General features: G+C 45.9%; 2 protein-coding genes across 2 annotated transcripts in view; both read left to right on the top strand.

The window, feature by feature from the left end:
• The first annotated feature begins 56 nt into the window (after window positions 1-56).
• yrk (Yes-related kinase) lies at window positions 57-18,721 on the top strand. The gene is made up of 13 exons (XM_080516227.1): window positions 57-157; window positions 7,701-7,744; window positions 8,628-8,891; window positions 8,992-9,094; window positions 10,015-10,113; window positions 10,311-10,414; window positions 10,591-10,740; window positions 11,900-12,064; window positions 13,501-13,680; window positions 14,606-14,682; window positions 14,791-14,944; window positions 15,140-15,271; window positions 16,645-18,721. The coding sequence occupies exons 3-13, from the start codon at window positions 8,654-8,656 to the stop codon at window positions 16,851-16,853; spliced, it is 1,611 nt and encodes a 536-aa protein (XP_080372353.1). The 5' UTR covers window positions 57-157; window positions 7,701-7,744; window positions 8,628-8,653; the 3' UTR covers window positions 16,854-18,721.
• Window positions 18,722-19,559: 838 nt separating this feature from the next.
• ahdc1 (AT hook, DNA binding motif, containing 1) overlaps window positions 19,560-25,240 on the top strand; it is a 19,414-nt gene continuing 13,733 nt past the window's right edge. Inside the window, exon 1 of the mRNA XM_080516283.1 lies at window positions 19,560-19,646. The gene's annotated coding sequence lies outside the window, so the exon portion shown is untranslated. The remainder of the gene's footprint in view (window positions 19,647-25,240) is intronic.

Here is a 25,240-nt window from a genome sequence, read left to right on the forward strand (position 1 = left end):
TTTTTTTTTTTTCTTTCCCTTGTCCAACCTCCGTGAGCGAGTGAGTCCCCCGCGAGCGTCCGGACAGCGCTGCCGCTCCTCTCCTCTCCGTCCCCCCGAGGGCTCGAACCAGGAGTCCAGGAGAAGCACCGGGACAGAGAGCGCGCTTCTGTGTCAGGTACGTGTCCGCACGCGCTCTTACTTTAGGAAAAGAAAAAGAGACCTGTTTTCCAAAAATAAAAATACCATAAAGTGCGCAAACTGAGGATAAAAGCGTTAAAAGTTATTTTCTTTAGAAACGTGTATTTCGAACACATTTTGAAAGTTGAATTCTAACAAAGTTATTGAAGGAAACCCTGAAAAGCGCCTCAACTCGATCATATCGATACTTGATGGGCTTAATAGATACTTCTCTTTAAGTTGAGTAACTTTGAAGCGTCTGTTGAATAAAAGGAAGTCGCGCGTGAGAAACGCGCCCATCCTCGCACTGTGTGCAGAACAGACACCACAGAAAGTAATATTTGGAAACCAAAAGGGTCAATATTGCAGTTTTGAAAGAGTGGAATTTCCAAAGGAAGTGGAGATCCTTATTTCCTGAAGATCAGTCACAAGACTGATCTGATCAGAGCACACGTCAATATTTACATAATGAAAGGATTTTATTTTGTGTCCCGCAATCATGTCTATTACATTTGTGTCTAGAAGTTTTTCCAGATATTCACTCAGTAGAAGGCTGTGATTTATTTGCCAAATGGCGTACAGGAAACCGGCGGGAGGAAAAGGCCCCGCCGCCTGCTTCCTCAACGTGCCCACCTATCGGAGGTCGTTTCTGATCGATGCAGGTGTTCACCTGCTTTAAAACCGTGGGCGGTTTTAAAGCAGGCCCGCTCCGCCACGCCGCCGTCCACCATTAAAACTCAACGCATGTATTTGTTCGATGCTGAAACTCTTTTCTTAGTCGACTTGTTGGCTTGTGAGGTTTCGTCCAAGGCTGAACTTCATCACTTCCTGTTTCTTTTACGAGGTCAGTTCCTGCCTCTGGCCTTGGGGCAAAGCAGGAAGGAAGGGGGCGTAGATCTGTTGTTTTAGTCGCTGGTGGTGGTGGCGGTGGTGGTGGTGGTGTTGTTACAAATGCGCTGCGAAGCTTTTCCCGAGAAGTCGCCGTGGGCCCGAGGCAGGTGAGTCACCTGCAGGCTTGGATGTCCAGCGGCCCTGGGGTGGTGGTTTCACTTTCTGGGCTTGACCTTCAGCTGGTTGAAGAGACGAGATGCAACCGTCGACATCTTGTGGCTTGGCGCCTGAACGGCCGCTCTCTATCTGGAGGATGTGATGACATCACGTTGGAAACAGGACATCCTGAGGACCAAGACACCTTACTTTTCCACCGCCCCCTCCCAGCGCTGGCCTCGTCTCCTTTCTCTTACACTACGTGTGTGTATGTGTGTACGTGTACACATACTCTATGAGTGTGTGTGTGTGTGTGAGGGTTCAGTGACAGCTTTGCTTCCCATTGTCCTATCATTCCTGCCCCACTCGCTCTCTGCATCCTGTGGAGCTTCCTGCTCATGGAGGAGAGAGTCCGAGTGAAAGAGCGAAGCAGAAGTTTAAAGGAAAAAGGTGAAGATGGAAGGCGGCGCGAGGCCTTCGTATCGCCGCGCCGAAACGCAAACGCGTCTAAACAAGCGTGTTTGTGTGTGCACGTTTGCTTGCAGTGAACCCCCCCCCCCCCCCCGCCTACCCCCCCGCTGGGAGCAGCTTATCTGCAGGCCGCTTGAGCAGGAAAAGGGTGTGTCCGTTGGATTTGGATGTTTGCGGGTGTGACGGCGGCGACGGAGGGGTGATGTTATTGTGATTTTATAGGAATGCACGGAGTGCGTGCTGGTCGGCTTGGAGCTCCAGATTTATTTGCTTCCTTATATTGTTCGGTTGGGAACAAATATGCGGCGGTTCGGTCGTTCCGCAGCTGTTCAAGGAGGCGAGTTTTTTTTGTCCTGAAGGACTTTCTTTGGAAAAATTGGTTCACGTTGGGTCATTTTCACAGTTTACAGTTAAAGAACACTGAATTGACTCACGACATATCAATTACTTAAGTAAACCTACATCATAGAGTGTTTTTGCCACTGGAAAGGACATGATAGCGAATTTACTATAATCTTAGTAGTGAGAATTACAATGCGCATGTTATATATTTGGGGCGGTAATGGGTTGTCGGTTTGAATCTACAACTGCCAGGTCACCACTGCGGTCCCGGAGCAAGGCTCCTGACACCCCCCCCCCCCCACCCTTCCTTGTCATTTTAGTGACATTAAGTAGTACTTTTGAAAATGTTTATTAAATTAACTTTTTCGAATAACAACAATAACAAAAAAAATCCCAACTTTGAATGAATCAACACTTAAGTTAAAATTAAATCTGACCTCGTCGCCTCTCGGGTCAGGCAATTTTGAGCATGTTGTCCCCCGCCCTCCCCACCACTCGCAGTGCGGCGTCCATTCTGATGTGTTTTCAGTAGCGAAAGAAGAGGCGAGCTTTCTCAACAGCGTCTTGCTGCAACCGGCCGTTCAGTTCTGGGTCTGTAAGTCTTGCAAAAAAAAAAAAAAAACCCACTTTGGGCCACAATTTAGCAATGGCAGTTGCTTCTCTTGAAAAACTGCAGTCTCCTTTAGGGCGTCATGGCGGGGAGCACTTAACACTTTCACATCACAATGAAAACAAGTTTGCGCCCCCCCCCCTGTCTTCAGCAAGGACACTTTGGCAATGTAGGCAGGCAGAGATGGGAATTGAACCTGAAACCTTCCAATTGGGAGGCGACCCGCTCTACCAACCGAGCAATCGGTGTGTGAAACGTCACAGTCGGCCAGATTTGACCCTGGAGTCGATCAGAGGTTACGTCATCTTCACTTTTCCGCTCAGCTTCATGTAATGCAACAATAGTATTTATTTTTTTTTCCTTCTTCATCTCCAGTGAGTCACCGTTTCACTTCTGCCACACATTGAGTTTCAGAATTTATTTTAATGGAGATTTAAAACAAAAAACAAACAAAAAAATGTATGGGTACGCACAATGGATCTTCAAAGCTTATGGGGGGTGGAAGTGGCTCATCTGGTGTGGAAAAACCACGGAAGTGCGGATATGGTTGTGACGTTTAAAACACGGTGGCGGCAACATCATGCCGAAATGGGGCTGCCGCTCAGCCTCAGAGCGACTGGTCAGTACCGGGCCAAGCCAGACTCTGCCTGGCCCGGTTTCGTTCGGGGATCAAATTGAAAAGCTCACGCGGCATCGGCTCCGTGACGAGTCCCGTCGAACACGGCGGCGGCGCTCGAGAGGGTCGGCCTGGAACAAAGCCGCTCAAATCGGTAAAGTAGACACTCTCCTCAAGAAGACGCGGCGCTGTAATCACTGCCAAAGTGTCCTTCACAAACTCCAGTAACGGGCGGCAATTGTTCTTGAATTCAATTTTTAAATGCACATTTTCTCTTTTTCAACACGACATGTCAAGTATAGTTTGATTGGGGCTTTTTTTTTTTTTTTTGATTTAAAAAACATTAACATGAGATGCAGAAAAAAACACTTAAATAAAACATTTCCCCATTTCTTCGCCTATTCAGCGAAAGCTGTGAATTTACGAAGCTGTACATCTTCAAACAGTTTTGACAACTCATAGAAAAATGTCAACCATCGACACGCCATCTTGGAAAAAGAACACATTTGCATTATTAGTTTGTGCCGTTAAAAGGGGGGGGGGGGGTGTTTTGAAAGGCTGACTTATCAACCGTGGTTAACAAACCAACGCTACACTTCTCCCCACCAGAGGAAGCAGCTTCTGTTTCACAGCAGTCTAATTATTTCTTGTCTGTATTTGCCAGCTGCTTAAAAAAAAACAAAAAAAACCTGCCGTGACTTTCAGCAGCCAGTTGAAGTTCAGTTTTAGTTTTGACACGGCGGCATGAGAACTTTTGGGGAAACATTGCGGACGAGCGCGACGCAGTTGAAGAGCAGTTACATCACAGGGAAATGTGTAACTGTTTTTTTGCTTTCATCTCGCAGCCGGAGCCCCGAACCTATTCAGCTTATTGTGATGAGTACTTATTGCCTTTTAGATTTTTTTTTTAAAAACCAGCAGCGATGCATTGTCTCCGTTTGACTGTGCAACCCCCAACTTTTAACACTCGTCTCTGATACCACCGCACGCCCACACACATACACATTCATTTACACACTCACACTTCGACATGTCGAATGTTTGCGGCAGATTGTGACACAAACAAAAAAATATTGCCACAGCTTCAGGCGGGGGGGGGGGGGGGGTGAGGAAACACAATGGTGTTCATTAGAGATAACTTCTTCTCTGTGACATTTTGATCACAGCACCAGATTGTAGGAGTTCAGTCTGTGTGTCCTTGTGACGCCATGCTTGCTGATTTTAATTTTTTTTAAGGGTTGGAGTGTGTTAATTGTTTTCATGTAAAAAAAAAAAAAAAAAAAAATATCACGAGGTCAACTGAATTGTTGGTTGACACCTATGACTGATCACAGCTCCTGTGTGCCGAGAGGAAGATGGACGAGAGCAGCAATATCTGGTCAACAGGAACCACACGGAGAACAATGAGCTGCATGGCTGCCCTGTAAATGCTCCTGTGTGTGTGTGTGTGTGTGTGTGTGTGTGTGTGTGTGTGTGTGTGTGTGTGTGTGTGTGTGTGTGTGTGTGTGTGTGTGTGTGTGTGTGTGTGTGTGTGTGTGTGTGTGTGTGTGTGTGTGTGTGTGTGTGTGTGTGTGTGTGTGTGTGTGTGTGTGTGTGTGTCTCTATCCGTTATTGTATCAGTCCTGTTCGTGGTCATCTGCCAATTCTAGAAGAAGACGAGATGAGAGAGAAAAGGGCAGTGGAGTGATAAGGATGAAAGAGAGGAGGCCTCGTTTGTGTCGCCCTCTGTCACTTCTTCTTTCTGTGGTTTTATCAGAAAGAAAGAAAAAAAAATCAAAAGCTGAAAAACTGTTTGTCGGAGAACACATGTGTGCGGTGGAGCTTTTTGTGGCACTGCAGCTGGTGTGTGTGTGTGTGTGTGTGTGTGTGTGTGTGTGTGTGTGTGTGTGTGTGTGTGTGTGTGTGTGTGTGTGTGTGTGTGTGTGTGTGTGTGTGTGTGTGTGTGGGTGTTGGTGTTGGTGTGTGTGAAAACGCCATCCTCAGTTTCCAGGAAAAAGGGGGGAGCCATCAGAAGGGTGGACAGGAAACCCTAACATTGCTGGCTTCCTGCAGCTCTCATGATGGCTGGACCGATAGTGTGTGTGTGTGTGTGCGTGCGTGCGTGCGTGCGTGCGTGCGTGCGTGCGTGTGTGAAAGAGTGTGACAGTCCTGTCCAGCCCACAGCTTTGATTCTTTTAGGATTAAATGGGGTCTTAAGTAGTTTTCAGGTAAACTGTTGGCGCGCCACTGGTTTTTTTTTCTTTTCTTTTTTAGTAGAAGTGACTTATTTGGGGTTTCTTTGTCCCACGCCGCCATAACTTATATTGTTCTTCCTCTGTGTGACTTCCTCCACATTCCTCAGGAGGTGAAGTGGCTCTGGGTTGAAAGGTTGCCAGTTTGAAACCCACCGTCGTTGCGGCTGTTTTTCCATCCAGTGTAGTTATAATGTGCTTTATCCACCTTGTCAATGGATTAAAGTCGTCCCTCTGTGTTCTGCTGTATTATAGGATATTGTCAATGCCTGATTCGGACCAAGTTTGCACACGTTAGTATCAATATAGTACGACAAGGTACAGGAGACGCTCGCAAGGCATTGAGCCTGAGGTCAAATTACCAGCATTCTGAAGTTGGCAGAATTGGTAGTGTTGAAAGAGAGACTTTGTGGAATCTGTCCAACCTGATGATGAGAGTAGGATTTCTTGCAGGGTGACTTCGAAGAGAGAAAAAGTTAAAACATCTTTTTTCATATAGCCGATTAACTACTTTTTTTTTTTTTTTCCTCCCTTGTAAATGTGTGAATCAGGAAAATCTGCTTGGGCCATCTTCAAATACTGAAAACTAACAGGATTTGCACAAAGTGACAAAATATTGACAGTGTTTTCTTTATTTATCTGGTTGAAAAGTTATTTACAGTGACATCATTGTTCTGTGTGAGTTTGTTTTACACACACAGAACAACCATAACCTGCTGGTATAGAAAGTGGATGGTTCATCCATCCATCCATCTATCCATCCATTAACGGTAATTTAGGGTCACCGATTCACCCGTTATGGATGTTTTGGACCCACACACATTCAGAGAAAACATGCAAACGCCCAGCAGAACACACACACACACACACACACAATCTTCTTCGATAGTTTATATTGAATGGGGAAAAAAAAGAACTCCAACAAGATTTCATTTTATTTTGAAGCTTCAACAACAACTAATAGTTTCCAAAGCATTTATAAATAATAATAAAAAAAAAAACTCACGGATATCTCCAAACTTTATCTTGAAGAAAATACTTAGTAAACAACCAAAACGAAGAAACATCTTGCAGCCATCTAAAAAGTTGTTGTTGCAGCAGTCCCTCTGGCATACACCCCCACAATGCAACAAATACGAGGCACGTCTGCTTCAAATACGACTCCGGAGAATATCATTGAAATTTTTATTTTTTATTTTTTTTCTTAGGAGACGACTGTATCATACATGGGCTCATTTAAAAGAGAATTAATTAATTAATTTATTTTTTTTAACTGATTTTGTACTTTTCTTTTTTTCTTTTTTTGTTGCCTGGTTTGTGGACGACGTCGCCTCGCTGGCTTCTCCCACTGTTTTTTTTTTCTCCCTGCGAGCTGAGCCGCCTGGCTGCCGGCAGCAGCGTCACATATATAAAGGACCTGCATTAGAGCGGTGTCACTTCTCTCCTCTCTGCCAGGGGGTGAATGACTGGCTGTCCCAGAGTGCCAAACTATTGTTTTCAAGACGCATTTAAAACTGGCACTCTGAAGAATGTGTCACACACACACACACACACACACACACACACACACACACACACACCGGAGGAAGCACTTAGCCGTACACGTTTACCTTTTCCTGGCGAAATGTTGCTGTGGGAAATTTTTAAAAAAAAAAGGTAAAAAACAAACTCATGTTGATCTGGAAAGGTGACTGCATGTAATTAAACCGTTCTACTCTATTCTCTGTGTTATTTCCTCTCGTTGGCTCGTTTTTTTACTGAAACAATGGGTTTCTTCAAAACTGGAAGTCACAATTGGACACTTGAAAACTGTGGCAAAGATCAAACTTTCACTGATGATCAGTTTGTGTTGTTTCTTTTTTTTACACCACAAAGACTGTCTCTCTCTCTCACACACACACACACACACACAGCTGTTGACCAAAGAGAACGACTGACTACCCTTTTTCAAAACGGCAAAGCAAAAAGGGAAGTGGCGAGCCTCACATCTCTCTCTCTCGCTCTCTCTCTGTCTCTCTCCTTATCTCGAGCTGTCTCTGACTCTCTCACTCTCTTCCCCTCCCTCCCTCTCTCTCTCTCTTTTTTCAAACTTCTCTGTCTCCTCGCGTCTGCTTTCACGCGTCTCTTTATTCACGCTTTACCGCTCTTGAGCCTTTCGCTCTCCGTCTCCACCACCTTTTCCCTCTCCGGTTCTCTGCCACTCATCCTCCCTTTGCCCTGCTCTCTCATTCCAGCCCTTGTCACTCACCTCTTCCCTCTTTTTTTTTCTTCTTTTTTCTTCCAGTGGCGATGGTGATTGACAGATGATCTGACAGAGGAAGACATCAGGTGAGAAAAAGTTAACTTCTCCTTCCCTCCCTTCCTCATCCTGTTCCTCTTCCTCCTCCTCCTCCTCCTCCTCCTCCTCCTCCTGCTTTCAGGGAAGTTAAGTTCTTTATATATATATATATATATATTTTTTTTTTTTTCTTATTTAAAGTTTGTTGCTTCTCTCTGCACAGTTCTCTATCTGACCCGGTGACTCTGCGTCGGTCATGTGTCTTGCTTTCACTTTCTATCAGCGTGTGTTTCAAGTCTCGGCCTGTCCCAGAGGAGACTTCAAGGAAATTGATTATTAACACACAAATCGTCTGCAGTTTTACTGTTTCCTGACAGAAAAGGATGATCGTCTGATTAATATAGAAAATTAAGGATTCCATGTGGTCGAGTTTCCTTCAGCGCCAGCTGTGTTTTGTCTCCTGTAACGTTGTACAGAGCTTTCCAGAGTCTCTAATCGTGGGAAATTGTTCTTTCTGGGGAGTGACGCATGCAATCGGTTCACGTTCTCTGCTGCTCTAACGTGTTAGTAGTGACTTATTAAATAGCTGGAAACCCTTAAATGAGGTAGTGTTTATGTTAGGCAACAACATTCCCCTTATCTTTCCTCAAAACTGACCTTTCTTGGTATTTCTGTGAACAAACGCCTCACGTTACTTGTGAAAAAATCTAATCTTCTCTCTTCAAATTCTTTCAGTTCATGTGTTACCAGCCATTTACGTTCACTTATGTGATTTTTCGTGTATTTATTTATATGTGTGTATTGAATTAATGTAACTTTTTCAACAGGTACATAAACAGACCTTTGATGGTGTCAAACCGAAAACAAAAAGAAAATTAATTTCCACTCTCAACAACAAGCGAACTGAGGCAGCAACCACTCTGCTCTCTCCAGCAGACGCCGTCTCCGTGCCGGTTATTATGGGGTGTGCCTGTTGCAAGCAGAAGAAGTCTGCCAAAGCCGTAGCAGCAACATCAGCAGCAGACGTTACCGATCTGTCTCCTAGCAACGCGGATGGCGGATTGTCTGCGGCCTTGACTCAGGGCCGGTACTGTCCTGACCCCACTCAGACCATCCCGGACTTCAACAAGGGCTTCTCGTCCGGACCCATCTTCCCCAATGCCGGCACGCACCCGCGGCCGGGGGTGATCATCACAAGTACGACTCCACCACACGATAATTAAAAGCAGCAAATCAACCCCAGAATAATACGGCAGGAGTTTGTCCCAGAGAAACGGACCGTTGTCTCCCCATGCAGGTGGCGGGGTCACTCTCTTTATCGCGTTGTACGACTACGACGCTCGCACCGAAGATGACCTTACTTTCCAGAAAGGAGAGAAATTTCAAATCATCAACAACACGTGAGTGTCGGCGCAAATGAGGCGCCATTGTGTGATAATCACGGCTGCTTGTGGAGGAAACCTCTCAGGTAGTTTGTCATCTTGAAAGCAGACAACATGTATGAGACGTGCATCGGCACTTCCTGTTAAATACGTTAATTTAAATTAGCTACAAATTGTAAGAAAAAAAAGATGTATTAGTGTCCACAGACTGCCGTTACAAATTTCCCATTAACACTGACCTGTCAGAAGTCTCTGTTGTCACTGGAAATGTTGGCAGGTTTTACATTTTTTTCCGACATCATTCTACGACATCTGAGATATGTTTCTTTTTTTTTTTAATGTATTTACATATTTATGGTTGAAACGCTTTAGAGTAGAGGAGGTGTGTTTCAGATTTGAGTGACATTTCCAGCAGGCAGTAATACTTGACGTGTCAGTTTAAGCTTGCCGGTGCAGACAAGACACCAGTGAAAATGTATATGCAGTTTGTTTTGAATGAGGAATTAGGAAAGGCCTCCGAGAGGACAGTGACTCATCAGGCATTTCACATCATTTTACCTGACGAGAAAAAGTGGGAAGTTACTGTAATGATTCTCCCGTAATACTTTCTGTAGCTCGGATCAAGACGGCTAAATGGCGCTCCCGAAGAGACACTATGGTTGATGTTATTTCTGTAATTATACATGAAATTGATGGAGAAAAAAATAAATAGTTTATTAGTATTTTGATATAGAACCTAAAACCATTCTTTTTTTGTGTGTTGTATCGACCTGTGAACCAATATTTGCTCACTTTACCACGGCGCCATCAAAACTACCTATTTACAGTCAATTTTTACTGGCGAGGATGAGGATGATAATAAATACACTGTTTTCTCAGTAGTTGAACACTTTTTAATTATGGCCATTTTCACAAAAATTCTGTGTCTGTCTTTATAGAGAGGGCGACTGGTGGGAGGCTCGCTCTTTGGACACCGGCAACTCAGGGTACATCCCCTCCAACTACGTAGCCCCTGTTGACTCGATACAAGCCGAGGAGTGAGTACACACACACACACACACACACACACACACACACACACGCAGTGGAAGCCGTATATGCGGCTATTGTATATGGACACTTCTGCTTTACATTGTTAAGATTTATTTTGGAGGTTGACGTGTCGTATGAAGGCAGAGGTCAAGCGAGGTGTACTGTCGTCGCGGTGACCCATGCGGTGTTGTCATGGTGACAGGTGGTATTTCGGGAAGATGGGGAGAAAGGATGCAGAGCGACAGCTGCTGGGTCACGGCAACCAGAGAGGAACTTTCCTCATACGGGAGAGCGAGACCACAAAGGGTGAGACGAGCGCTCAAACACACACAATCTCTGCGAAAACATCCAACTGCTGCAAATGTATAAAAGCTTTCAAGTCATCTTTCTCTTCCTTTGTTCACGCCAACCCTCTCTGTGCTTTTCTTTTGTCCTCACCGTCAACTCCTTACTCCCCACCCCCCCCTCTCATCTCGGTACAGGCGCTTATTCTCTATCCATCCGTGACTGGGACGACAACAAGGGAGACCACGTCAAGCATTATAAGATCCGTAAACTAGACAACGGTGGATACTACATCACCACCAGATCGCAGTTCGACACTGTGCAGCAGCTGGTCGAGCACTACACAGGTAAACACATTTCCAAACGAGCACAAGGACTCAAGTGGTTGTTGTTGGTCTTTCATTCACGGTGAAATATTAGTTACTGGTGCCAAGCTTCTCCCGCTTGGAAGTCACGTTTTTCAATTTATAATGAGACTTTTACTGTACATAATGCGATGGATGGATGGATGCAGTGTCTCCACAGGGTCATTTCACCTGGACTCAAGATAGACTTCTCACCCAAGTGGACAACAAAACCCCATCTGTCCCAAAAAAACTACAGAAAACTCTGACAAAATCTCAAATAGTTTGCTGCTGTTGCACCAAAACAGCACAACCTATAACACCCGCATTTATCTCAGGCCCCTATTTGAAATGCCGACTGAAAGCAACATAAACAAGTTCTTCGTCTGAATTAGTTTGCACTGAACTCTACATCATCTATCTTTGCTTGAGCCTTTTACTTGTATTCTATAGGCATTTTAGGCAAACAGTTTTTTTTAATGCACTATATTTAACCGATAGGGGACTTTTTTTTGAAAAGTGCTCTTTTTTTTCCATATGTAGGTGAAAATAAAGTATTTGCTCTATGCACATGTTAGGAAATACTTTTCCTACTTTTGACAGGGGTCAAATATCCAAAACGGTGAGAAGGTTCCCTGATGATCAAGAAACAAAAAAATTTTTTTTTTCATATTTAAAAAGCTTATAATTCATTTTTTCGGCTGCGGTTAAGTGTGTTTGCATATCGCTTTGGTCGCTGCCTGTAAGTGACTTTCGAGGCTTGAATTAGAGTTTGAGTCATAAACGCTCACACCCTCTGCTTCCTCCCCTCTCGTTCAGTGTCAATACGCCCCCTAGTGGCTCGTACCGATACAACATCCATTCTGCAGTCTCGTCATCAAAAGCAACCTGAGATCGTTTATCTGTTCTCTCATCACCTGCAGCGTCTCTGTTTTTTGTCTTCCTTTTTTGTTTTGTTTTAGTAATCGCCATTCTTGGTGTGTGTTTATGTCTGTTGTGCCCCGTCGTATTTGTGCTCCTCACACTTTGGTTTGTGCTTAAACTTGTCAGTTGTATAAGCGCATAAGCAAACTGTCTTGTTCTGTCTTTATCTTTTGCTCTGCTTCTTTCCCCCTCTTGTATCGCCTGTTGGTGCCTCCCTCCTTTTCACTCCCTCTCTCAGAGAGAGCAGCGGGACTGTGCTGCCGTTTGATTGGCAGCTGTAAGCGGGGCATGCCTAAGCTGGCCGACTTATCAGTGAAGACCAAGGATATGTGGGAGATTCCCCGCGAATCTCTACAGCTGATTAAGAAACTGGGCAACGGCCAGTTTGGAGAAGTCTGGATGGGTAGGCCTGGTGGGGTTGTGTTGTGAGCAGAGGGGGGTGGTGGTGGTGGGGGGGGAGCACGCCTGAATAAAAACAGCAGCAGGGACGTATTTTGCATTTACGTATTGGTTCAGGTGAAAGAACATCAGTCAGCCAACAAATACTGCAAATCCCTCTCATCTATTGGTCTTGTCTGTTTACACCTGCAGCGTGTAACGCCACACAGACAAAGAACACACAAACACAAACACACTGTAGAATTTGAAGGCAAAAAAATGACAAAAAGTATGTTGGTATTTAGTTAATGGGGCCTTGTGTTTATTATCCAGGTGTGCGGTTGCTTACCCCCCCCCCCCCCCCCCCCCCCACCCAACCCCCCGTTATTGCATGTGCATGTTTTATCATCTCACCCCATCTCTTTGTCACTCCCCCACCCATCTTTCTTCCAATCTTTCCACCCATCACTGCACCTCTTTTACACTGTTCCAAATCACCTTTTCCTCCACTCCCTTTCCCTCATCTCATCTCCACTCCTCCTCCTCTTCCTCTTCCTCTTCCTCCTCCTCCTCCTCCTTAGGCAGTAACGATGGCCTGTGTTATTACCTGACAAAGCCCTGTCCCAACGCCACCCCCGCTCACCATGGGTCTCGGGTGGGACGCCTGGGAGGTATCGAGGGATAGGCTGTCCCTCCAGAGAAAGCTGGGACAGGGCTGCTTCGGAGACGTGCACATGGGTGAGACCGGCTGTCCCTCCAAACCTCCTGACCCCCCCCCCTCTGCAGGTTTTAAAGGGACCCGAGCGCCGTCGGGGATGTTGTCCTCCGCCAAAATTGACGAAAGCACTTGGCGTCTCTTGTCAAAGTTTGCGTCGCGCCGTAAACGGGCCATACGGGCCCGGTGTTCCCACGAGACGCTATTTTATGTTACACCTATGACCGGTTTCTGTCACAGCTGTCAGACATTTTCCCTGACTGAATCCGACTGTTGGGTTTCTGAGCCGCGCAGACTCTCTCCCTGAAGCCAGCCGAGCTCTGCGCCTGTCCATGTAACTCAGGTGCTGCTGGTGTTGATGTAAGACCAGAAAGCCCCCCCCCCACCCTCCACCCTCCACCCTCCACCCTCCACCCCCCTCAACCCCCTCCTCCTAACCTCACCGTCTCACGTATTGCATCCTCTCCACGATAACAATCGCATGCATGCACTTCAATGTGACCACATGTTTCTTGTTTGTTACAGCCCGCCTCTTGTGCACCTTATTTTTTAAATTTTTGATATATTTATATCTGCATGCGTGGGCGTACGTGTTGCCATGTATGTAGTGTATATATACAGTACAGTTTGTGCAGCTGTCGCCTCACCGCCACGGCGGCGAAGTAGCAGTGTGCACACTTGCGCGGCAGTTCTGCGTGTCCAAACGTTCAGTTGAGTGCATTAACACGAGCTTGTCTGTATGCCAGGCATGTGGAACGGCACCACCAAGGTGGCGGTGAAAACTCTGAAGCCAGGAACCATGTCCCCCGAGGCCTTCCTTGAGGAGGCTCAGATCATGAAGAGACTCCGCCATGACAAGCTGGTGCAGCTCTACGCCGTCGTGTCTGAGGAGCCCATTTACATTATCACCGAGTTCATGAGCCAAGGTATCGGGCTGAGGAAGCCGTCGCAACTCTGACTTACTGTAGAGATGAACTGTTGCCCTTATCGCAGGAGAAGCCTGGCTGTATTTGAGCTTTTTTTTTTTTTTTTTTTGTATATATATATATATAAATGGGACCTGGTTTTACTCCTTAAATGAGAATGAAAAGCGAACAGGAAGATACAAAATAGTTTATAGAGATAATAATAAATTTCTAAAATCAATATATTTATATATTATATTAATTACAGTGAAATATGGACTGCAGTGTTCATGGCACACAGTTAGACTTCCTCAATTTCAATTAAAAAAAACCCAAACAAAAACCTTATCTTTTAATAAAATCTTCCCCTTGCATCTGCACCCGAATTTGGACTACCACCAAAAATGATCCGCTCTTCATTTGGCTCCTGTCCCGACTTTCATCCATCGCCTAAGTGAAAAAAATTTGAGACGTCTTCAGTCACAATCCAAGCCGAACACGGGCAGAAAGTTAAACAGTGTTTCCGCTACGCATTTGAACATCTGTCAGAAGAGCGGTGAGTGCGGGGATGTTTTGTAGCACAAAAGGCAAAAAGGTTCAAGCTTCTCTGGTGGACAAATCACCGAACGGCGACCACGAGCTGGGATTTCTTGGCTCTTTGGGCATCGCAGGTTCGCTCACCTGCGATAACGATGGTCCGGATCCAAAAGCTATAACTTGTAGGACAGACAGAAACAAATATTGGAAATGTGTTAGGCTGAAGGAAGCAAAGATTTATCTGAAATGTGCCACGATATAAATTTTTAAACGCCTCGCTTGTGCAAATGTGTGAAAAATGCATGATGTACACAGTTCATAATGCAAAGGGGGAGCACGTGGCTGAAGGTGTGCCGATAATGAGCATGAGGAGACACCCCGGTCCAATCGGCTTCTCTCGGCGTTTCAGGAAGTTTGCTGGACTTCCTGAAAGACGGTGAGGGACAGAGCCTGAAGCTGCCTCAGCTGGTGGACATGGCGGCACAGGTGGGGTTTACGAGACAAGACGCAAACTCGCGGCGACAGACTGAAAAGGTAGCTTTGGACGTGCTTCCGTCGCAGACCTGAGCTCTTTCTGTCCCACTGGGAGTGCAGATAGCAGCTGGGATGGCGTACATCGAGAGGATGAACTACATCCACCGTGACCTGCGTGCGGCCAACATCCTCGTCGGCGACAATCTCGTGTGTAAGATTGCTGACTTCGGCCTGGCGAGGCTCATCGAGGACAACGAGTACACTGCCAGACAAGGTAGCGGTGTTATTTTGGTTTTTTTTTGTTTGATAATAAGCGTGTGCATTTCTTGATTGTGCTGGAGGAATGCGAGCCATGCTCCAATGACGCCATGATTAAGAGTGTCTCCTTCTGCCTCCATGCCTATATTTTTATACATAACCTGTCTTAATTACACGATTATGCATCTTCACTGTGTTGCCATGGTTTCAGGGGCGAAATTCCCAATCAAGTGGACGGCTCCAGAAGCCGCTCTGTACGGCCGTTTCACCATCAAGTCGGATGTGTGGAGCTTTGGCATCCTGCTAACGGAACTCATCACTAAGGGACGTGTGCCATATCCAGGTATGGGATGACAAGCTGCTGTATTTCACGTTCACATGCAGTTGAAACCTCACAGCTGGTAAATTAAACACAACAAAAGCTTTATTCTCTGCTTTATAAATCTGAATTTAAAATAAAAAAATTACATCTACAATCAAATCACCTATTAAATTAAATGTAATATAATCCCAAAATATATAAAACTGCAGCTATATTGGGGGAAAAAATCAGATGCCACAGTGTTGGAGACTTAGCCTACATTGTTGCTGGAGCACGTCTCATTACAGCACTTGATGGTTGGTCACCGAGCAGCTTCACTGGAGACCTGGTGGCGTACGGCGTGGCTCGGGCACTTTGCTCAATTGCACAGCACAAGTAAATGGAGAATGAGGGAGTAACTGTTTCTTAAGCACCTGCCACCCTACTGTGTAAATTAGCATGCAGAATATGTGGCTTCCCGCTTTTTCTCGCCGTCCTTTAGCACTTACTGTAATGAGTGTTAAAAAAAAAAAAAGAAGAAGTAGAAGAACATTTCTTGTGAAATGTTATTGATTAATTTTGACAATAATATATGTAAAAAAAAAAAAATCAAAAACATCTGACTCCAAATTGAAGTGTTGACTGTTGGTACTTGTCCCTTTACTTCAGACATTTCACATTTTGAAATATTGCCGGTCCTTCTGAGATTAAAACTCTCTTTTAAAGGACTGTCATGGCCAATTTAGCAGTGCCATCTTGTAATAAAACATATTAGAGACGCTCATTATGAATTAGATAAAATATGGAGGGAGTAATCAGGGATCACAGCTCACAGAGAGTCTGAGGAATAACACATGATTGATCAAAGAGCAGCAGGAGGCTACTGGTGTCCTAAAAAAGCGATATGAAAGCAGACATGCAAAGGGTTTTATATTTAAAACAAATATATACACATTAATACTGAAAATTGAGGACTAAATAAATACAAATAACACTTATGATTAGGACTGTTGCCAGTTTATGGTTGTTTATTGTGTGCTATGTGGGCCATGTGTGTGTGCGCTTGTTTTACACTCTTTATACTGTAGTTGCACTATTATTTTTTTTTTATGTTTTCAAAGCTTCTTAACAATTCACTTGATATTGCATGTAAATTCAGGGAATTATCTCTAAATCATGCCTTTCACTTCAAGTGTGTAGATATTCTAACATTTTATGCCACCGTTTAGTGGCACCCGGTGCTGCGAGTAAAATTCATTAATCCCACCATTACTGTTTTGATCTGATCTTTTTAAGGCAGGTTTTTTTATTTTCTTCTTCTTTTTTTTTCTTCCCTGCTTCAAAAGTGTTTAATCCGACCTTTTTTCTCTCCCTTCCCCTGTGTGCACACCCTCCTCTCTCCTCCCTCCCTTTAGGCATGAACAACCGCGAGGTGCTGGAGCAGGTGGAGAGGGGCTACCGGATGCCCTGTGCCCCGGGCTGCCCCGCCTCGCTCCATGAACTGATGCTGCAGTGCTGGAGGCGGGAGGCTGATGAGAGGCACACCTTCGAGTACCTGCAGTCCTTCCTGGAGGATTATTTCACCGCCACGGAGCCGCAGTACCAGCCCGGGGAAAACCTGTGACCACACAAGGCGCAAGGGGGCCGACGTGGAAGCAACAGATGGACAAACATTTGCATTCAAATCCTTTGACTGGCTTGGTTGCAGTAGATGCGCCCGCTTCAAGCGTATTTCACGCTCTCACTCTCGTACTTTCACACACAGATACATAAACCATTGTATGATCGGTTGTTTTGAAGACAGTTTTCTTTCACTGGCCATTGATTGCTGCCGCCTGTTGAGGACAGATCCACTAACCTCGCTTTCGAGCGGAGTCGGAGCTCTTCTGGTCAGGCCTTGCAGTGATGTTGCTTTACTTTGTAACCATGACAACAAAGAACTGAAAGAAGATGTAGATGGTTGTGCTCGGGTGGGGGGACGTCGAGCTGTTACATGATTTCTTCAGTGGCCATGTATGTTCAGGTCCTTTGATTCCTCTTTTTGAGAGGAACGTTGAAACGGGCTGACTGTTTACCTGAGATAAATACGCCGATGCTAAATGGCTCGCGGGTGCAACAGACGACCAGACAACATTTTAAGTGCAGCCTTTTAAAAAAAAAAACTGTCAGTGGACCCTGTGGCCCCGTGTGGTAACTGACTAGATTATGCACAAACGGTGTCATTTAAATGTATTATTTTCACTCTTCCGCAATAACCAAACAAGAGGTCTGTTTTCGGCTTTGTCATGGTTTTTAAATGAAAAGGCGGCTGAACTACTGCCAGATCCGTGTCTGTCTCCTCCAGCTAGTTTCCATCTTAACACCAACACGTGCCTTCAAGAGATCAAATTAAACACTGTTTTTAGATCCAGTAATACCGTGTTAGCAAATATCAGCAGAAATGCTCCTTATGTCTCAGATCTTTGTAAGACAATTTTGTACGAATTGTCTCTTTTGTGTTTTCTAATTTAACTCCGATATATGTTTGCATCACAAAGACTTCTATATCTAGTTAACATGTATGCAGTTTTCCATCCATTTGGGAGGGCAGGGGAAGCATCAAGGGGAAGGATAAATGTGTTTTAAAGAGAATATAACCTTCATGTTGAGAATCCCCTGTCATGTTATTGTAATAAAGATCAGATATCTTTTACAGGTCACTGCAAGCCTCTTGTTATGTGTGTATTCAGACATATGCAGTGTGGCAAGACGTAACAAAAGATTGTTATTTATTAAACGTGCTTAAGTATAGTTTCAGTTATTTGTTCATCACTTGGGTTGTATTTCTGGTCCTGGAAAAAAAAAAAAACTGCCGTCCTGCACATTAGTCCTGCTTCATCATGCCTGACAGAACCGAATGGCTCATTTTACAGTTTCAGGAGATCAAAAAAAAAAAAAAATCATTCAAATCAAATGTTATGGAGCAGAAACCCTCTAAAATATACACAGCAGAAGGTCCTCGGGGCCAAACACTGACATTTAATGTTTTAATTAAGCTGCAGTATGACATATAATTAGAGTGAGGTGATTAATTTTCTAAATATAATAAGCCTAAATGTTCAGGGCTGCTGGGTGGTGGACAGGAGTTGGGGAAAATCCCTGGTTTGATACCAGACTTGGGGGTGAGACCTAAAACTTACATTTGCAACCACAAATGCAAGTTTGGTGACTTGAATTTGCTTTGAGTAATACAAATGTATTTCCTCATTTTGTCTGTGTTTGTCCTGCAAGTGACATTTAACTTGTCCATGGTGTATTTTTTTTACATTCATGATATAAACTTCATCTGCAGTACAGTATGTAGGTGTGGAAAGTTGTGTTCTGCTTTTATTAACAAAAAGGCCACCATGGGCAAACAGTGCAGAAGATTTGTCTTCAATTAATTGACCTGGATAGTTACATGCCATTACAAGCAGCAATGGAGGACATAGCCATGAGATATTTCATTGTATTTGCTCCAGGAGGAATTAGAAAAATAAAACGGATAACGTGTAAAATTGCCTTAATGATACTTCAACCATGTCAGAATTTTTTTTTCAATTAAATGTAAATTCATTCATTTTTAACTAACATGAGTTTTTTTTTATTGTATTTATTTAATAAACAAGGTCGTGTTTTACCTGGTCCAACAAACTTGAGATAAAGTTTGGATGTACAGTACACACACACACACACACGCGCGCGCGCACACACATGTTTGACACACCTGGGCTTCTGTCTCGATAGAAACTACGACTCCCACAATTCCAGAGGTGCGGAGTGAAGTGAGCTACGGGTGCCCGGATGGCTCTGGCACTAAGGCACGTTGGATAAGGCACATCGGAGACCGGGGCGCACGAGAGACACAGAGCTGGAAATGCAGGGGCAGAGACGCGCGGGCGCACGGTGGATTCTCGCTTCCCGCAGACCGGGGAGTCTCGCGCCTGTCACCAAAACCTGAGCCCAGGGTCCGAGTGCGGCTTTGTCAGTGCCAAAATGTTGCAGGAGACTATAAACTAACATTCCCGCAACACATTTGACAAGCTCTCTCCCTTTTTGCCTTTTTTGTTTTCCCTTATTTTTTTTTTCTTGTCTGCGGGTGCAGATGTTGGCGCGAGGAGCGGTTTTCTCCCGTTGAGCCGCTTGAGACAGTGGCGCGCCACGGCAGGAGGAGACAGCGCTCAACATTGATGTGGGAGGAATATCTCCCTCCGACGCGGGGAGCTCAGATGGAGGGGAAACGCCGCGCGCTGACGGCTGCAGCCGTCCAGGCTCCGTGACCCGCGCGAGGAGAGGAGCGAGCCCCGCCACCGACAGCTGCCCGAGCCGCCAGCCAGCGTCAACGCCGCAACAGACTCCCTCTCTCTCCCCCTCTCTCCCTCTCTCTCTCTCTCCCTCGGTGAGTACGCGTGCACCTTATGTACATAACACCCCCTAAATTTTATTAATATATAAAAAAAAAAAAAGCATTACTGTCCTCTCAGCCAGTTGTTTTGCGCACATCTGGCTACATTTTCTTTTTAGTTTTTTATTATTATTTATTTATTAATGTATTTATTTTTTAATTAACCTGGTCGGTGCTGTCAGTGGAGCTCTGCATGCGCACTGCTCGTTGCTTGCTGGGTCATCTGGGCTTTACCGTGGGCACGCAGCGTGTGTGGCGAGACCAGAAATGATGATGTTCAGATACGCGCACGCACGCACACACAAACGCAGTGTGCCCGAATGTGCGCGCACTGAACTCCGTGTACCCCTTTTACTTCACTGCTGGAGTATTCGCAACATCTTTTTTTTTTTCACCTATTAGCCTCATTATGACTGAATACGGATACAGTGTAAAGCGGGGCAGCGGGACACAGTGCCTCCCCGGGTACTGTCACACTGCTGGAGACGCACACAGCTACTGTCTTATTTGTCTCAACAGATTTTTTTTTTTTTTTTTTTCCCCTGTAGGCGAGTTTAATGGGACTTTTTTTTTTTTTGTCGCCCCCCTCAAAACAATGCATTTCCATATGAATGACACCTAACTAAAGTCTGACTGTGAGCCGAAATAAAAAAAAAAACCAAACAAGAAAAAAAAAAACTCCTGTTGATAGACAGATGTTTGTCTTTGCAAAGCAGCAGACCAAGAAAGTAAGAAGCGGTCCAGCCGCCCCAGAGGTTGTCAGGGCAGTTAGACAGGACACAGCAGCAACAGCAGCACATCCTGCAGTGGCAACAGAGCCGGCGTTGGAGGCACGGCATACTCATGGTGGTGATTATCAGCTCTCATCTGTGGTTTAAGCAAGGGAGGGGGAGGAGGAGGAGGGAGGGAGGAGGTGGGGGGGGGGGGGGGGGTGCTGGGTGGGTGCAAAGAAAAAAGAAAGAGTGCAGCAGAGAAACTGAAAGAGTGGAGAGGGAGAGAGAGAGAGAGAGAGGATGAGAGAAGTCAATGTCAGTGTCTGGGCAGTGACAGTTCGTTATTTAAGGGCCCCTCTGAGACGTGCACAGGCTGCCCTAGTGCAGGTGCTGTTAGTATGCAGAGTGATGCTCTGTCTGTCTGTCTCACACTCACACAGTCTCACTCTCCTCAGTCACTGGCTGAAGAGTGAGTTCTCTTATTGGCAGGTCCACTTGGACATAATGAATAATTTCAAACCTCTGAATGCTGGATTGAAAAGGAAATGGCCTTACCTTGGCATTCAGCTGCTGTCTGTCAGACTTGTCTTGAGTGCACAGTCGTGTGTGTGTGCGCGCGCGCGTGCGTGTGCATGTGCGCGTGTGTGACAAACAGAGAATGTGAACATATAACAGCTTAGGCCCATTGTGCTACCTACCTGTGTGAGCGGGGCTAGTTGTCATAGCAACGGCCTTGTAGCTCCGTTGATGTTCCTCCTGTCCTCATTGGCAGGGTCAGCGCACCTAACACACCGCATCTCGTCTCAAATCTCTGTTTGTGTGAATGTGTGCGTATGTGTGTGCGTGTGTGTGTGTGTGTGTGTGTGTGTGTGTGTGTGTGTGTGTGTGTGTGTGCACCATGGAAGTACCTTTTGTTTGCTCCTTGCTGCAGTTCGTAGGCGTGTAGGTTGATGGCAGACAAGTCAGTGTGCGTGCGTGCGTGCGTGCGTGTGTGTGTGTGTGTGTGGTTGTGTGTTGCAGTGTCACAAAGATACACCCTGCTGATATGACAGTCGACAGCTCAACCAATCACCTGTTTTCTCTCTCTGCCTATCAGCATGTGAGGTTGCCATAGTCAGACGTCCTCTTGATATGGAGGTCGCCATGGAGATGGAGAAGAATGAATGGACACATATAATGATGTATAGACACAAAATCATGTGCACACACACACACACACACACACACACACACAACATACTGAATGGTGCAGTCATTTTATTGATTTATATGGATTTTCTGGAGTTTCAGGAAGTTTTGAGCAGCGTTCTGCTGGGAGCAACCTGTTGAATGGAGGTTTGGAAGTATCTATTGAGGCATCAGTTCTCATCCGCGACAATGTCACCATGAAAAAAATCTTTCTGTCCCTTTTGTGTTTAATCCTTTACCTCAAATTAGAGGCCGAACTCAAACAATGCCATCAAACGGAGCTTCAGTGATCTGAATCAAAAAGGCTACGCGAACAAGAGATCAGATCCATTCAAATCTGTTTTTCCAACAAAACAATTCAGAGCTTCTCGTGCCACTAAAAAAGCATTGCATAGCATCAATTTGGCTTCCGGCTGTGTACAATTGTTTTTAAATGCAACCAAAAAAATATTTTTGGGAGCAGCAGATGTTTTTGGGAACATCAGTTGAGGATCATTCTGCCACTCCTCTTTGAACTCTTTACAAGAGATCCCGCCATTCAGGAAACGAGAATTTTACACCACTGTTGTGAATGAGTAAGCCCATTATTACTCAGTGCTTAAAGCGCCTCCCAAAATACACCACAAATTGATTTTGCGGACACAAATTCACATAAACAATTCACATCTTTCCACACTAACAGATTTCAGTTGGATTGAATTTTCCTTCCAATTCATGCCGAGAGCGATCAGAAGACGGCTCGAAGCTTTGACTGAACATTCACACGCAAATGATATAAATTATTCTTTTGCTGTTGTTTCTAATCCAAAACTTTTAATCCTGTCTGCATTTAAAGTAAGGAAGAAAAGGAAAAAAAGGAAAGAAAAACAACAAAGTCATTGTAAGACTTTCAGCATTATTATGGAGTAACAGGACACTTTCTGAATATTTTACAACTTTTCATGTTTTTACTATGCAACAAGCTACTACCGGTACAAAATAATTAGTCATTACTTTGTCCTTGGGGTGAGGGGGTCCTGTCGTTTATGGCTCCCATTAATCTAATCATCACCTGAAGTGAAATAGCTTTTGCCAGAGGCAGGTAAACGTGGCCCAACTCCCCCACATACACACACAGGCGAGTGCACACAAACACACACACAAACACACACACACACACACACACACACACACACACACACACACACACACACACACACACACACACACACACACACACACACACACACACAGATGCACCCACACACAGAGCAACCATTTAGCATTAGTGTAAGCAGTGTTTGTATGCTCCATTCTGTCACCTCCCACACGATACATTCATAAAACGGCTCCTCTGCGCCTAAGCCAGCGACTCAAAAGAAGACATCTCCCCTTCTCTTTTCTCTCGCCTCCGTCCCTCCTTTTACCCCTCACCCCCTCCCTCTGGTATCAGCCCTTTGGTCCCTTCTTCTCCTCCTCCCTATTATTCCCCCCTTGCACTTGTTCCTTCTTCCTTTCCTTTCCCATATGTCCTTCCTCACCTACCTCCTAATTCTCCTTGCCCCCCCCCCCCCCCCCCCCCCCCCCCCCCCCCCCACCCACCCACCCCCCCACAGGGCTGGTTGCAGCCGGTTTCGAGTCTGACAGTGGAGAGAGGAAGCTTCGACCTCTCACCTTCGAGGGATGGAGGGAGGCAGGAGAGGGATGATGGAGGGCAGCGGGGCGGAGGGTGTAGAGGGGAAGAGCCAGATCGCGGATGAAGCTGCAAGAGGCGAGGGAGAGGTCAAAGAACAGGAGGGATTTGTGAAGAAGAGAGCTGAGGGGGGGGGGAGGAGGAGGAGGGAAAGAGGGAGAGGACAGAGGGGTCAGAGAGGAGAAGGAGTGATAAATGAAGGGAGAGCGGCAAGATGGAAGGACGAGGAGGGAGAGAGAGCGAGTGAGATGGGATGAGAAGGAGAGAAAGACAGAGTGTGAAGCTGCTGTGTACCTCCCTAACAAGCTGGACAGAATCAGCTCAATTATTAAAGAGGAGCGAGAGATGGGGAAAACACGCAGACACACACACACACACACACACAGAAACACACACACACACACAAAGCATCTCGGTGTCTAGTACGCTACACATTGCCGCCATCCCTAATACACACGCACACACACACACACCTATGTGCACATCAGCGAACTTTACACATGTACAGTACGTCTGATCTGTAGATTTTGTTAATGCTCACTCACCCGTGTGTTACGGTTATCTTTGTTTTTAAGCAGCGCGTGAGTGTGCGTATACATGTGTCTGGGTTTGTGTGTTTAAAAAACAGTGAGTCAGAGGATAAGCAGAGACTTGTTAGCCCCCCCCCCCCCACCCTCCAACTACCCATTTTGGTTTCACCAGCGCCTCAACGTTCCACCAGCACGGCTTCACTGTCGTCCATCAATATGAACAGATAATCAGAGCACTGAAGGGTCTGTCTATAAATCCCTGCTGTGTGAATATAGTTTCCACCCTCTTCCCTTCCTCTCTCCTTCCTTCCTCTCTCTTTCCCCCTTCTCCTCCTCTTCGTCTTTTTCCCGTTCCACCCTTGTTTGTAGTTCTCCTTCTTCTTTCCCTTCCCCCCCCCCCCCCCCCCTTCTCTGAGGAAGTGTATGCCCCCGAGGACGAAAAGATTCGTTACCTCCAGGAGAGAACGAGATTGTGCGCGTCTGTGTGTATGAAATGAGTGTGTCCTCAGTGTGTGTGTGTGTGTGTGTGTGTGTGCGGGGATGATAGTGTGTGCGTGAGTGAGAGTAAGCACACATACTTCCTGAGACACAGGGAGAGGGTGGGGGGAGGAGAGGGGCATGGGATGAGCAAGTGAAAAGCGAGTGAGAGAGTGAAAGCAGGACTGTGGAGGGGGAGGAGAGAGAAAGAGATAAGAGAGAAAGACAGAGAGTAGTTGGGGAGAAGGGGGAAGATGGATGAATGCACTGCGCACCAAGTGTGCGTGTGTGTGCGTGTGTGTGTGTGTGCGTGCGTGTGTGTGTTAGAGAGCGAGAGAGAGAGAGAGAGAGAGATACAGGTAGACAGAGAGGGACGGAAGGGTGTCTTATCCTCTCAGCAGAAGTCATAATTTCTTAGAGCACGCACAGATGTGTGTGTGTGTGTGTGTGTGTGTGTGTGTGTTGAGTGCATGCCTCATTGTGTTTACGTGTGAAAGTGTTGCCTCTCAGGCTTGAGGCCAAGAAGTGGCGAGGTACAGCAGTGTGGCGTCAGCGTGTAGCGTGAGCAGCACGCCTCCGTGTCCGCGCGTGCTTTTCGAGAGGTGTGTACGTCGAGGCAGTGGCTGACGAGCTGTCAGTACCTACAGTTGAAATGTTCACAAGGCGGCCATTGTTGTTCAAACAGCCAGCAGCCTTCTCCTTGGCAACGGGCGCTGCAGCAGCGTCTCCCACAGCAACTGTGGAACAGGAGTATGGAGGGAGGAGGAGGAGTCAGGAAGTCAGGGCCGCAGCGCTGAGGCCCCTCTCCGAAACACTGGCCTCAAGGTCTGAGTGTGTGTCGGGTCCAAGCATCTGGTTTGTGTGTCCTCTGTGTGTACGCTGGATATGCGTGACTGTGTTTCTGTGTGTCGGTATGTGAGGTTTTTTTTTTTAAGTGTGTCTGTGGGTTCTCGTTCCTGTAACTACGTGGAGTGTGCGTCAGTACGAGTATGAATGCCTCTTCTCTTA

This window comes from Blennius ocellaris, assembly GCF_963422515.1.
Source record: "Blennius ocellaris genome assembly, chromosome: 20".
In the NCBI taxonomy this organism is placed as follows: Eukaryota; Metazoa; Chordata; class Actinopteri; order Blenniiformes; family Blenniidae; genus Blennius; species Blennius ocellaris.